Source organism: Talpa occidentalis, unplaced genomic scaffold, assembly GCF_014898055.3.
Source record: "Talpa occidentalis isolate TD23 unplaced genomic scaffold, MPIMG_talOcc4v2.1 talOcc4.4, whole genome shotgun sequence".
Taxonomy (NCBI): Eukaryota; Metazoa; Chordata; class Mammalia; order Eulipotyphla; family Talpidae; genus Talpa; species Talpa occidentalis.
In genome coordinates this window covers 139203216-139219089 of record NW_023604295.1, presented here as the reverse complement: position 1 = coordinate 139219089, position 15874 = coordinate 139203216, and the positions used below count along the sequence as shown (strand labels likewise).

The 15874-nt window shown below is 37.3% G+C and overlaps 1 protein-coding gene across 1 annotated transcript in view; it reads right to left on the bottom strand.

Moving 5' to 3' along the window:
- NEIL3 (nei like DNA glycosylase 3) overlaps positions 1-15874 on the bottom strand; it is a 36127-nt gene that overhangs the window by 5949 nt on the left and 14304 nt on the right. The window contains exons 3-8 of the mRNA XM_037526471.2: positions 10908-11042; positions 10228-10441; positions 7918-7992; positions 6209-6375; positions 4149-4318; positions 2360-2780 (exon numbers count right to left, since the gene is read on the bottom strand). Coding sequence (XP_037382368.1) covers positions 2360-2780; positions 4149-4318; positions 6209-6375; positions 7918-7992; positions 10228-10441; positions 10908-11042 — 1182 coding nt within the window. The remainder of the gene's footprint in view (positions 1-2359; positions 2781-4148; positions 4319-6208; positions 6376-7917; positions 7993-10227; positions 10442-10907; positions 11043-15874) is intronic.

Sequence of the window (15874 nt, the reverse complement as noted above, 5' to 3'; positions counted from 1 at the left end):
AGTAATTTGCAATTTATTCCTTGTAAAGTAGCTGGGTGCAGAAAGGCTGCTGGGTGAATTTATTTCATCACTTGACATTTATTCTGCTAGTTGATCTTGATTGATTGTGGAGACTTAGTCCTGGAGTTCTTGTATTCCACACATACACATACTGCAGCATTTCTAAGTAATGCTGTGAGCTGTGATTAATCATCTGACCCTATTACTAATGGCTTATAAAGAAATCATTTAAATTTAAGGTTACATTAATGTTTTCTTAAATCCCTAATTCATTAGTTAAATTGTCTGAGATTTTCTATCAAGCACTAAGGAAATAAAAATACGTCAAGCTATTTCATCTGGGTACAACGAATGTCACAATATTTTTTAAATGATTGCATCTCCTCTCCTCTTCAGCTACAGAACAGAAAAGGCTGTTCAGAAGTGATTTTCTCTACAAGCTAGCCTCCTCCCTCAGACACCCCTAACTAGCTCTTTCATGTACTCTCATCATGAGATCTTAATTAGGGTTAAAGTGAAAAGGGGGTGTGCTAATCGAAACAGTTAAAAAGGGTCCCACAGCTTAATTCAAATGTTGATCATCTGTGGGGATACGAACCAAAGTTGAACTTGTTATTATAAATGAGTGCAAATAAAAGAAAAATCAGTCAAGGATAACCCATCCAGATTAACTATAGTAAATTTAGAGTCTGGATAGAAAATTGAGATAAAAGCGTCTACTAATCAAAAACTCTCTTGGAATTCTGTTATGAAAGAGACTTTAAGAATTCTCTGCTTGGACCTCCCTGGTGGTGCAGGGGTTAAAGTGTCAGTGCTCTCAAGCTATCAGCAGCCACTGCAGCATGAGTTCCATCCCGGACCAGGGAGCTGACCACAAGGCGCAGCAGACCTCTCCTGTCTCGCCCGCTGCTTCCCTCAGCAGTGTATTTCAGTCAGTCTGCCTGTTCTGTTTCCCGCTCTGTCTCTGGTGAATCCTCTCACCTCCAGCACCTCTGGCCTGCACCCTAGTTCTTGTATGCATAAATAAAGATAAATCTTAAAAAAAAAAAAAGAATTCTCAGTTTGATCTAGGAGAAGTGTCCACCCTATGTTTCCACATCTCACTGCCAAGAGGAAGAATCTTTCCATCAGCAGCGACATCGCTGAACAGGGAAAGCTGGCCACCAGTCCTCTTGAGATACTTTAGATGCTACCAAAAAACGATATACTTGGAAGGAAGAAGACCCTTCCCCTTCATTTTAGTTAAAAACACTAGCTATACAGGTTTTCTAAAGCAAACAAGACAGCTTGGAGAACAAAATTGTGGAGAGATGTCTCTGTGATGGAGATAGTTAGGAAGTGCAGGTACAAGGACAAATCCACGTGGAGGAGTTGCTGACCATTCATGAACTGCAAGGATGAGCTGGTTTATTAAAATTTCTGTATCCTGAGTGGCAGCAACTGGGGTCTGCTAGGATGTGTATTCTCAGAAACCATACTGACCTGGGGCCTCCCTGGTGGCGCAAGGGATTAAGATGCAGCACTGTGAAGCTATCTGTAGCCACTGCAGCATGAGTTCGATCCCTGGCCAAGGAGCTACCCACATGGTGCAGCAGACCTCTCCTGTCTTGCCTGCTGCTCCCCTCAGAAGTGTATTTCATCAGTCTACCTGTTCTGTTCCCCACTCTGTCTCTGGCAAATCCTCTCACCCCCCACACCTCTGGCTTGCACCCCAGTTTCCTGTATGCATAAATAAATAAATCTTAAAAAAAAAAAAAAAGGAAACCATACTGGCCTGGTCATACTGATTAACTGGAATCACAGTGTTTTCATTTCAGACATAAAAATTGCATGTGAGTACCTTGTCCCTTTTTGGTAGAAACAAAGACCATGCAACATGGCTGCTTGAGACGCAGCCCCCTTTTCTTAGCAGAAATCTCACTAAAATATCTGAGATTCCCTTTCTTTAGAAGACACCTTAGAAACTTCCACAAACACTAGTTTCCCTTTTAGAAGAACTATTTCATTGGAAGGAAATACTTTTAAAAATGTTTACAGATTGATAACCAGTAAGATTCTACGGAAGAGGGGTATTAAACATTTTTCATTATAATTTTCCACATTTTCCAAATATTTTCTTTTGGAAACGTACAACCAGTAAACAAAAACAAAAACTTCTTATAGATGTAGGAATTTCTTTTTTTCATTTCCATTCATTTCCCAGCATTAAGCTAGAGCAAAGGGAGCAAATTACTATACTAGCGTTTCATTTTGATTTACATTACCAAAATAAATTCAACTTCCTGAGCAACGGATGGTTTTTCTGTGTTCTTAATACTTCATGCAAACACCTTAAAGATCAAGGTTACAAGCGTCATACCTGTTAGAAAATCCAGGGTTGCAACTCTTGAGATCTGGTGATGAGTAATGGGTTGTCTTCAATTTTTTATGTGCTGGGCTAAATAATTTAGACTCAGAGCAGACCACAGGTGATATGATTAGTTTGTTAGATGGCAGAGTTATGTTGTTTGTTTTCTCCTTGGAGGGGCGTGGACTATCACTAAAACACATGGTAGTGGAAGGTGAGTCGGGAAATTCTCCACCTCCTGTCTGGTCCAAGCTTTCTGTTTTTTCCAAAGGATTGGCAGTATTGCTAAAATTGGTCAACACAAGGGTTGTCGTACCAAATGCAGTTTTCCTGTTGATTTTCACTTCTGCACTTGGTTTTCCAAAGTTATTACAAGGGTATTTCACTAAGTTGTTAACGGCAACCAAATTTTCTTTATTGTTGAGTAACGACGCTGAAAGGAGAGAGACATAATTCAGTATTCCTATTCATACACTATATTGATTATTTGAAACATCTCTTTATTCAATTAAATCATTTATTCATTTATCATAGTGCACTAACACAGAGAACTAAGACAAAGTAAGCATGGGTAATTCAGACTTAACCATCTTTTGATTAGGAAATGAAGTGTTATATAAAGAGTAAATTCTAACAACTTAAAGGGGACTCAGTGGTGTTTACAAAGATTTATATTTGCTTTGTCTTATGTTAAGTAATTAAAGGTTATTCAGCTATTAATTTTGCTATAATTAGGAAAGTGTTAAAAAGTGGTAATTAAGAGGTGACATCCCACAAAGCTTTAGATGAGCAATTGCAGGCCGGTATCGAGAATATCGGGTATATTTCTTGCAGAAGCAGACAAAGTGAGAGGCTTATTTAGACTAAGTCAAGATGAACTACAAAGACTTAACATTTATTAAATATGTTTCCACAAGTATAAAATAGTTAATGAAGTGTGTAAAACCATCACAGATTGTTGAAATCAATGTGAAAACCTAAGGCTTGTTTCCCGCTGGCTCTGTTGAAGGATTCTGTAGCAGGACTGGGGGGTAAAAAACAGAAGCCCCAGGTCCCCTGCTACCCCTCAAAGCTGTGCAAGGGTGACGCCGTTTTCCTGGCCCAGAGAACAAAACACAGTATGACGGCGAACACAATGTGGGGGTTCATAAGTCAAAAATGAACTTTCTCTTCTCTAATTGAAGAAAGAAAGAACACTTGGAGAACACAATGGAAGCCACATCAATGAGACAGCTCTTAATCACAGGTTTCCTCTGAGGTTTTACATTCTCTGAACGCATGAAATTGTGAGCTCTAAAGAGTTATTTTGAAGGATTTCAATGAAATCAGTACAATTGTCTGAGTAAAGATTTTAATAACAAGGGGTAGGAAGGATAAAGAAGAGGAAAAAAAATCAGCATTTTCTTATTCCACCTGCAAAGATATTCTTACAGAAATCCTCCCTTTCAATTTATGAAACACTTGGACTGAATAACAAACTCAAAAGTTGCTGAAATCTGCATAAAACAAAGCTTTATTGAATAATTCATTAGAAACAGTAGAGAACAGATGTGATCATCTCAGTTTTTTGAGATACAAAGGCACATACTCTTTTAGCAAGCATGTTTTTCCTCCCGGTTAAAAAAAAAAATTCAACAGGATATTAGCCTGGTTTACAAGCAAAGTCTGGCGATGCCTTTAAGCCTCTCAGAAAGAAAGTATTTTACTTGGTTATGAAATATCAAGTTGGAACAAGATACATACCTCACTTCCTGTAATTAACCTTCTTTACAATAGAACTCAAAATCAAAAGTCATCTTACCAGTCGGCCTTGATGTCAGGCAAGCCTCACATGTCTCAGAAGAAGGCTGATTTATCAATGTACAAGTCATACAAGCCCATTGCTCTTCAAAATTCCGCGCCACAGAGTCCATAATTCCATACCCCCTACTGGATGGCCAACTGAGTGGTGTGCTTCTAGCCGGCAGGTTGCTAGAAAATAAGTTTTAAAGTTCATCATTAAGCTGTTACTATTGCCTCATTCATATATATTCTGGATCCTTTAAAAGCTATTAGAGACCCATTAATATCCAAATGTTGCATGTTTATTACTGCTCAGTTCTAGTCCAGAATAAAATGTGTTCACTTGGGCCCTGCTGATTGCTGTTAAAGGCAGAAAGAACCAATAAGTGGTTTTATTTCAAATTAAAAAGTTGCACTTTTTTAAACTAAGTAAAAATATTTGTCATAACCACTAGGAAGTGTTTCTCAAGTAATGCTTTAATTAAGTGATACTCTTCCCAAGGCAAAGCTAAAATATGTTTATTTAACCAAACTAGGGGGGAAAGTGAGTTATACAGAAAGTAGAGTATTGAAAGTAAACTGAGGAAAGTCTGACATTTATTTCATGTACCTAGAAAAAGTCATGTGCCTCTGGAATTTATAGTATCTACTAAGCAGTATGTTGGTTTGTTGATAGAATGATGACAATAACTTGGTATTATTTCCCTTCAGCTACAAATGTTACTTGATGTGTTATCTAGTTAGATATGTTGCCAATCTAATTAATAAATTAGTGAGCAAATATTCAAGCCAATCCAGATTTTTGGTCACAAACATAAATCATGATCACCTACCTATAATGACCTTTTTATCCAAAGGCTTTAGAAAGATCTGTCCTAGTCCTAGTCCGAGATGCGATAGGTCTGTTGAACTTGTCATGTGGTTGTGGTTAAATCACAACGCCAATGCCAGCAATTCCTTTCATGATTGATATTGAATATTTGATATATATTTTTAAAAAACTCTTTGAAATGATTACCTATTCCAAAATAATATCTGTAATTTCAAGCACTTACATGGGAACTTCAGAGGCATTTTTTCCCTTACCTCCTCCTTTCTAAATCACCCACTAGTAATTATTTCTAATCTCCACTTTTGATGTATAATAAGGATTCAAACTTACTGTGTCTCTCATTGGTTGAATACTGGCCTCCCAAAGATAGTAGGTCAGAATACTAGGAATCTATAAACATTATTTTATTTATTTTTTTTTAAGATTTATTTATTTATGCATGCAAGAGCTGGGGCACAGGCCAGAGGTGTTGGGGGTGGGGTGGGGAAAGGATTCATAAACATTATTTTATAAAGAAAGAGGATATTTGCATATGTAATTAAGTAAGGACCTCGACAGACAGGGGCAAATCGTCCTGTTTCTTTAGTCCAACCACAAGTGTTCAAATAAGGGACATGTAATTGGAAGAAAGAGCAGAGATGGGAGTAAAAGCGAAGTTATGGTGGCAGCCTCCAGCTGGCTAAGGCGACAGTGGATTCTCCCTCAGAACCTCTGTTGGGGGGGCAGCCCTGCCCACACCATCATTAGGACCAAAGCCACTGAAGTGGAGCTTCCAGGATCCAGAACCGGGAGAGAATACATTTCAGTTGCTGTACACTATCCAGCTTGTGGTGCTGTTCACTATCCAGCTTGTGGTGCTGTTATGGAAGCCACAAGAAACTAGGAAAATAAAATTCATGATCCTCTTTCCCCCTCAATCTGCAACTCTAATGGTTTGTTTCATGTCAGTAAATGACATCCACATGCACTCAATTGACCGGGTCTAAAACCTACGAGTTCGTCTCAACATTTCTTACCCACACATCCCACATCCAATTCATCAACACATCCTGCTCGGCTGCAGAGGGAAATTGACCGTAAAGCTAATGAAACTTAACCTTCCATGGCTTGGCGTGTTCTCCTCAATGGACTGGGGATGGTAGGCATGGAGAATGAAAGCACTAATTCCAGCTGCACACTGGAAGCTGAGAGTGTCAGTCCTGGGATTCTAGAAGGGCAGCTAGTATCCTATAAATTGGATATCTCACCATATGTCAAGAAGCTGAGGATTTTCTTTTTGACAGTGAGGACAGAAATATGTCATTCTGCTATTCTCCCCTAAGCGACACACGGTGATTTTGCAGCCACACTGACCACAATTAGGACGTTTGTAAACTTTATAGTGTCTAGAGATAGCCGATCCTGCTTTATGGCACTGAAAAAAAAAAATAAATAATAAATAAATAAAAATGTTATCTACAAGACAGTGTCGCTAACAAGTCATTTTTGAAAATTACTTTCTGAAAGTCATTTCTGAAAATCGTTTGTTAAACATTTACATAAGTTTGTACATATGTCCACGTAATCTTTTCTTTCATCTGAGAAAAAGGTATTGACAATAGTAATATTGGTTAAATACAACTTATATGAAATAATTGACGTTATTTTATAACATTAGTATTCAAAACTCTTCTTTGCATAGCTTTACCCTCTTATCTAAAAGGGATATAAAAGTTCTATAATTTAAAATGTCTTTCATGCTTTTAAGATTTTTTTAATTAAACATAATTATGTGGTTATAAGAAAAAGACTAGATTAGCTTTAAATCTGATTATTTTTAGAACACTGAAGCTGTTAGTTTCAAGACCAAAAAAAATTTATTTCTAGGAGGAAAAGTTTAACAAGATCATCCTTTCTGTTGACCTAAGAAAGGACAGGGTTTTTTTTTTTTTTTTTAATTTATAGAGTCATTAAAAAAGAAAATAAAAATTCAAATGCAATCCTAGCTGAGAGCATGTTCTACTTTGGTATAAATTCTGTTTCAAGAAACGTTTTGATATTCTCTGTGACCATTTTATTCTGCTCAAATACATTTAAAGCTCTTACAAAGAACATATTGAGTTTAGATCAGCAATGTGAATTTAAAAGCCCAGAGTATGACTTCTCACAACCAAGCTGACAAATTAACTTACATTTGTTTAGCAAAATATTGAAATAGGCAGTTGTCTATAATTATCTTTCTCTGGAAGAATAAGTGAGCATATACAATATTAAAACAGTCACAGATATTTCAAGCAGACGTGTAAAGCAAGAGTTCATTAACACTTCAGGCCAATTAGTGAAGAATCCCACAGTACATGCCTTTTTGATCACAGTAAAAATATAAATTTTGAATATATAAAATGGGTTATGAAGGAAAATAACAGACATATTTATGTCTACTGGTTTGATATGATGATATTTTGTTGGTAAGATGCATATATATACAACTTTCAAAATATACAATTTAGTAAGTACTTATTTCACCCTTGTAATAGTTTTGAATGGGAGAGCTATGTTACCAACCCATTTTACAGATGAAGAAAATAAGCTTAAACAAGGTATGTAAACTAAAACACACAGAGAGCAAGTGGCAAAATCTGATTGAGGAAATTTATTTACCTCAAAGTATTGAGTCTATTTCTGTAGACTTCCTCTATTTTATTTTTTTAGGTGCAAAAGCAGAACTGGAGTCAAAGTAAAATGCCAACATAGTTGTTCCCCAACTTTGTATAAAGATAGTTCAATATAGTTAGTTGAGTTTGGAATGAACTTTGACCTATGATTTCAAGATGTTGATTACGCCCATAACAGACTGCCCTTCCTTAGTGTATCTCTATGCTCTCACCACTAGATGGCTCTAGACAGCTTTAACATTTTTGGTGCAATGGAAAAGCACCAAATTAATATTTTATGTAGAGGAAAATTTTGCTCTTACCCTGTAAAAAAGAATGCTGAAATCACGTGTCATTTTCACAAGGTGATGGATCTGTTCATCTGTTAACTGACAAACCTTAAAATAGAAAACAACAGAAAATAATTTCATAATTTGTTCATTACTGTAGAAAAATACCACTTGCCAATGCTGTCAAAGATAACTACAAATAGATTTTAAATATAAATATATCTAGGGCTCCATTTTTCATATGACAACTGTCATTAAAGAAGATTTATTTTTAAGAGATAGTGTAACCAGAAATATACCATTTTTATTTTTTTACAAATTTTATTTCTAAATTCTGTGTCAGATGTCTTCAAAGTCAGCCAACTTGAAAGTCTTGCTGGATTTGAAATAAAAAAGCTAACAGAAAGGGGAATATAGGCATAGGAGTGGATGGCCATCCAGGTCACTATCAAGCTTTAAAAAGATATGAATTTATATATATGCATTAATATCGAAGTACTTGTTAACACATGGAAGAATTCAGAAACTGACCTTACCAAAGATTTTTGTGTGTGTGTGTGACAGAGTCAGGCATAAATCTCAGTGTCACCCTTGCAGACTTAATTATCATTTGGCATATGTGTTTTCAAGGGTAATGTTATGTTCAGTTCCACCTTGAAATGTTAAACTATACTTTTTCCAGTAATTGTGCATATGTGTTTAGGGGGATAACAGCAAAAAGTCAGAATGTCTTTAATTTTTAAAACCCTTGGACATTATGGACAAACAGTGTTTCACTAGAAGAATGGCTGGCAGATGTACAGATGTATAGATTAAAAAGCTAAATTCTCAGTTTAACAGAGATAATAATAATAATATTTGGGGTAAGAATATTCTGGGTTCTTTTTTTCCCCAAAAAACAATTTTCATATAAAAACCTAAGTGACTTTAAAAAGCTCATCCTTGTTAAAATTCTGTTCATTATTCCTTCTTTACAGACATTCGTCAAAAAGCAGAATGAAATCTAGAAGTATCATTAACTGGTTTCTTCTTCTTCTAAAACTTATTTCCTACTGACTTGAATTTTATAAAACTTAAGAAATAGCTACATAAAATAAAAAGGTAGCTTTGGATTCCTGTGAAAAAATGACTAAACTGATAGAGACTATTTGAATGTAGATAAAGGCCTAAAGGTAGATTTCGTCCCTGGAAACTAAAATATATGTAATCCTTCTACCTGGATTTGGGTTTTAACCTCTCTGACCTTCTCTGTTGTATTAATTTATCACCATTCTCCTTTCTACAATTTTAACCTCTTTCTACCAGTTTTCTCTTTCTTCGACCTATAAATTAGTTCAAGTCCTTGCAACTGAAAAGCAAGAACAACAATAACAAAACCCAGTTCTTTTCCTGACATCTTCATCTAAGAGTCTACTATTTCCCTCACTCTAAGCTAAGCTACATTAACAAGCATGCTAAGCTTGTTTCCATTTCCTGGCTGACCATGTATTCCCACTGCCCTGTTCCGACTTTCATTCCTGCCATTCTACTGAAACAGCAATCCATATTGTCTCCAGTAGACAAAAACAAGAACATGAGTGTGTGTAGAGTGTGAACTGAATTATGCCAGACACAAAAGGAAAGTTGTGGGCTCCTCTCAACAAACAAGTCTTTAACGCCTACCATGTGCCAGACACTATTCGAGAGATTTGGCTACGTCAGTGAGCAGAACAGACCCTATCCTCACAGAGGTCGCATGCCTGTGTGAGGAGACAGATCCTAAACAAGAAATCTAGGGCCCTCTCTGGTGGCACAAAGGGTGAAGCACAGCATTATGAAGCTATCTGCAGCCACTGCAGCACGAGTTCGATCCCTGGCCAGGGAGATACCCACATGGTGCAGCAGACCTCTCTTGCCTCACCTGCTGCTCCCCTCAACAGCATATTTCAGTCAGTCTACCTGTTCTGCTCCCCACTCTGTCTCTGGTGAATCCTCTCACTACCCACACCTTTGGCCTGTCCCCCAGTTCTTGTATGCATAAATTAATAAATCTTAAAAAAAAAAGAAATCTAACTAGTGGGTATTAAGGTACATTTGAAAGTGATAAATAGCATGGAGAAAATAAAAAAGCAAAGTGAGTTTTCAAAGCTTAGGAGTAGGAAGAAGGGGGATGTGACTGACAGACATCTGAAGTAGAAGTCAGGGTGTCCCTCACCTAGGAGCTGACATGAGCCATGACTAGAAGGAGGGCCCACACAGTCTGGGGAGAATGATACCACCATAGAAATTTAAGTGTTCCATGTTGGTCCCTTCACCGTATTTAAAAATACAGATTTATCATTTAAAAAAATACCCATAACCTACTTTAACAGCCGGGTGGAGACCACTGTCCAAAAGAGCTTCATTTTTGATGATGTTTCCTACCCCAGGCAGCACTTTCTGATCTATTAACACATCACAGAGCATCCGTCCTTTCTGCTTTCGAACTTCATTTTCAGCTCTTGAGAAACTAAATTTAGGTGAACATACATCTAATTCTTCCATCATTCTTATTCTCTGTTGGCTTTCTGCTGAGTTTCTATAGAAAAGAATATAAAACACATTAATCATAAGTCTGGTTACAGTTTCACAAAGTGTCATTTAAAGTGAGGTATGATAAAAATATACACACTTTATGTTAATCTGGAATAAGAGTTAGATAACCAAACAACAAAGACCTTAACAAACTATTTTATCTGAAGTTTCTTTTAAAATGAGGTTTTAGCCCTTACAATACATTTATATATCCATCCATCCATCCATCCATCCATCCATCAATATATCCATCCATCAATATATCCATCCATCCATCCACCCATCCATCCATCAATATATCCATCCATCCATCCACCCATCCATCCATCAATATATCCATCCATCCATCCATCCACCCATCCATCCATCCATCCTTCCTCTATTTATTGATCTACCCCTATGCAACATCCCAGACCAAATTGTTAAGAACCCTGGTTCTGCAGCTGAGGTCCATTTCTCTTATTTTTTACCTGAATTCCACCGATGAGTCAAAGAAACAAATCAAATCTTTGGTAAGCTGCACTTCAAAAACAGGAGAAACTCCATTTTTACTTTTATACTCAGGCGGATTAATCATGACGGAGCCTTTCATTCCAAAATGAATTCTGAAACAAAATCAAACCCATTTTGAATGATAGAGAGTGTACCATGTATCAAGTTCTTGTCTCCTCAATTTTTAGTTGATAAGCAAAGGTTCATCGGGATAGGTATTTGTAAAGGACAGAAAATGGTAACCAATATTACATATACTTTTTGTGTTAGAGCTTTATAGTCTCATAAAAACTAGATGATGTGACAACCAGTTTTCCTGCCCACATAGAAAAAAAATTCCTAGAAAAATAATAAGGCCCTAACAATAAGCCCCTGAAACACCCTGTTCTTTTCTTGTCAGATGAAGGGACTTTTATTCAGGTAACAGTCTAGTGTGTCTCAGATTCAAAGTTTTAGGATGAGACAAAGCTAAATTTAAATTGACTACAGTACGTGTTTTCATAAATTCTACAAAAGCCACTAACATTCAAGTTCCTTGTTTCTAGCTCAATGGTTGGGAAAGGTTTAGCTCTTTCAAAAGAATATGTACAATTTAAGACACTGACTCTTCCTCCCCTGCTTTGGGTTACATCATGACACATTATCATTATTTTTTATTTGCAAAATCTTACATATCCCCCCAAAAATAAGTCAAATGCTATTGTCTCTGATTCTTGTAGTTTTATTCTACCTTTATATAGGTTGGAAAGGGGATTTATAAATATTTACAGCTAACTTGAAAGGCACAATGCTGCGATGAAAAATTCATAAACTTTCGGTTTTATAGGAATGATTAGCATGTCCAGTTTTTTTTTTTAAGTGATTTTGTGAAAACTCTTGATGATAAAGATCAAAAATGAATCTCAAGATGAAATACTGTGTTCTGGCTTTCAAATCCTCCTCCTTATAGCTTTGTTGAGTTAATAAATATGACTCTTTTGGCAGCAAATGTTACTTCTCTATGCTTCTAATTCTAAAGTACCATGTTATAGTATTGTACAAGGTTAACCAGTCTAACTTTAAAAATGTGGGTTTTAAACACTGTGTATCTGACTATCAATCATAAATGCATTTTACACGCCCCATGGTTCCTGACAGGAAAAATGTGTGCCTGTAAGTACTCCATAATTTAGCTTGTGGAGGTTCAACCCTAGCGAAAGGTGTACAACTGTCATGCCCAGAAGCCATCATATCTAAAATCTTTTCAGCTGCATGCCTCATAAAGTGGATTCTAAATCACTTTCTATAATGAAACTGCATCCACATAAAACAATCTCAAAGGTTAAGACCCAGATCAAATGCAGAAGTAGCCCCAATGAGAACCCTGAATCAAATAAACATGCCTTGTTGGGTCTTACTCATTTAAAAAATTTAGGGAAAATGTACATAAAGTGAATTTTTTCCATTTTAAATAAAATTAAAGAGCTAAATCTTATGATAACTGACTCCCAATAAACCAGTAAATTTTGTGTTTTATTGTTAAGTGCTTCTTATCATATATTAGGAAAAATATTATGATTATCTAGAATATTATGATTATTCTTGAGGTTCAGTAAGCACCTACACTATTATAACAACCACATGCTAATCTTTTTTTTTTTTTAAGATTTATTTATTTATGCATACAAGAGCTGGGGCATAGGCCAGAGATGTGGGGGGTGAGAGGAGTCACCAAAGACAGAGTGGGGAACAGAACAGGCAGATTAACTGAAGTACACTGCTGAGGGGAGCAGCGGGCGTGGCAGGAGAGGTCTGCTGCGCCATGTGGGTTGCTCCCTGGCCAGCTGGGGATCGAACTCGTGCTGCAGAGGCTGCAGATTGCTTCATAGTGAAGTGCATAACTTCTTGCACCACCAGGGAGGCCCCACCTACTGATCTTTTACAGGCCGGGATACAGAGGCCTACGTCGTATCAACATTCAAATGTTAGGTTTGTTTTTCAAGATTCTTCATCATAATTAACCTGTTTTAGTAAAATTATGTTAGATTCTATTTCTATCTCTTTTTTTTTTTAATAGAGGCATGTTTTATTTATTTATTTGTTTGTTTGTTTGTTTGTTTGTTTTGTTTATACATGCACTGGGTACAGTCAGAAGCGTGGGAGGGTGAGAGAATTCACCAGAGCCAGAGCGGGGAGCAGAGCAGGCAGAAGGACCGAAGTACACTGCTGAGGGGAGCAGCGGGCAGCAGGAGAGGTCTGCGCACCATGCGGGACCCTCCTTCAGTGGCCGGGGAGCAGCTGGGTATTGAACCGTTGCTGCAGAGGCCGCAGGCAGCTTCGCAACCCAGCGCTCAACCACAGCGCCACCGGGGAGGCCCTATTTCTATCTCTTGGTCCTCTCAAGGTCCCTCTATCCCAATACAACATCACTCTGCATAGTTTGGCTCTGCCTACCAGGGGTGGGGATTAGGTTCAACCTTGGGTGATTTCTGTCCTTCATCCCACACCTTTGACACACATGATTCAGGAATGGACACCTGAGTCAAACTGGATCCATCATTCTTCAAGTTAGATTTATCAGACTTTGATTTATGAATTGGGACCCAGGGAGGTCAGTTCCTGTTAGTTCTAGGAGATTTAACACAGAAGCTCTTTATGGGAATGTTTCCCAACAAGAGCACCAGGGAAGCCAAGAGAGGTCTCGCTGTGGAGGGGAAGACAGTGGCAGATTTCAGTGAGAAAGAGAGTGCAATTTAACAAAACCTTACATAACCTAATTTCTCATAGAGTCATTTGATTCAGACTCAGTTCCCCATGCGGCTTTCTCTTCCAGAGCTGAGGAGGGCCAGGCCCTCTTGTGTAGGGAAGCTGGGAGTGTGAGGCACTTGTTCTTGAGGTGGCTTATCTTATCCAGAAGATGGTGTGAGGCAATAGAAAATAAAACCAGCCTACATAGAGCAGAAGACCATCACCAATCCCACCTGGTCCTAAGATCCAACTTTAACCCTGCAGTTATTGTCACATGACCAGATTCCAGCAGAAATGCTGTTCCCAAAAGACAGGTGGAGATGTTGGACGAACAGTAGGTATTTACTCTTCTAAAGTGTTTAGTTTAGAATCTTTATCTTGATAAAGATGATGATATATCCAGCTCAATGTTTTCTAACATGTTATGAACAGATTATAGAAACTATACATAGATGATAAAAATGATTTTGTGGAGATGGGGTAGGGGTGGGGAAAAATAAAAAACTTTTATAAGTAGCATATGCTGGCTTTCATAGACTTTATAGCAAACTAAAAAGAACTGTTGTTTTACCTCTGGCATATCTGTTTAACATGGGATCATATGACTTAAACTCCAATAAATTACAAAATCAATAATGTATTAAGCTTTTCTAAAATGGCAAAGACTCCAAAATATTTCAGATCTAGTTTCTGGGTCTCTGAGTATGTATGATAATTGCAAGCTATCAGAGTCATATAAATCACAAATTGGAAGAAGCAAAATGTTTTGGAAAGAGATAGTCATTAAAAATATATACCTTTTAAATGTTAGTCCAAGATGTAACAGCTGTTAACATTTTGATTGAAAATGGCAGCTTATAGGAAGGTGTGTCTAGGGGAACAGACTCAGAGATGTATGTCCACTAAGTAGGAGCATATATGCATAAAAAGTTATTAGAGGTTATATTCTGCAGAGGGCTTGGGAGGCTATAAATTTATTCTTGCTTGTTCATTATTGCTCAGTTTGCTCTAGCATTTGTTACACTGAAAACAAGAAATTTAAAAATGACTTGTTTTGTCACAGATAAAGAGCTTCTGTAAAGTGTTCAGAAATAGTTATGGGTATTAATGACACATAGCACCATAAATGTGCTGCTACAATAAATGGATATGGAATAATTTTTAGTATTTGATGGTACATTCTGATACATCTTTTAGGAACAGAAATAGTCACTGTCCAATTTTTATCTTTCTGAAGCATGACCTTTTCCATGGCAGATTTCCTTACGGAGGGCTCTGCCTGCATTTTACTCTCATAACAAATGAATCCCATAATCATTCATGGTCTGCCCTGTAAAATACACTAAAATAATGGGCAATCTTAATTGTGTATATCTGCCATTAAAGGAAAACTGCAAGTCATTATTAAGCACATATCTTGCGTTCTGCTTTCTAAAATGCAGACCAGTCCGGGGGGTTGAAAACTGAAATCACAGATGAAGGCTGTATTTCTAGTTCATGCTCACAGACCTGCAGACTCACAAAAGATCCCATTTCTTGACAGTCACCCATCCTCCACTCTTGAAAGTGTTTTGTTTTCTGTTCTTTAAACTTATATTAAATGGTGAAAGGGATACAGTTGAGTTTAGCTTCCCTCTTTCATATTCACACAGCTGATCTGCCATTGACCTTGATCTGTTTTTATCAAATAGACATTAAGGTTGTAGGAAATTGAAGAAGCAAACCACTAATCCTCTCCCCACCCATATACTGAGATACACACTCTCCAGGGACAGCACTAGTTCCCTTTGTTCAAAAAAGCGATTGCCCTTGGTTAGAACTTCATGGAACACTTACTGACAGCCTGGCACTGAGAAATGATTTCCTCCTTATCACTCTGGTGGAGAACATTGATAAAATCCTCCCTCTCATCCTGCAGAAATAAATCAGCACCTAACACCAGAGAATCAATAACATGTCAATGTTTTCAGCTATCTTACATGGATCCATTGTGTCTTACTCTTTTCAGAGCTAAGAGTTTTCAATCACATCATTCTACTACACAGTAATGCAACCTGCAGTAGATCATTACAGCATGAACTGGTAGGCATATGCTGATGTTATCAATTCCACACTAAGAAAAACCATGAAGTGACAATGTTGTCCAAGGGCAGCCACAGCTGACAATGAAGAGAGAATACCAGAAAGGAAATGCAATCGCATCAACTCTGAAGACTCT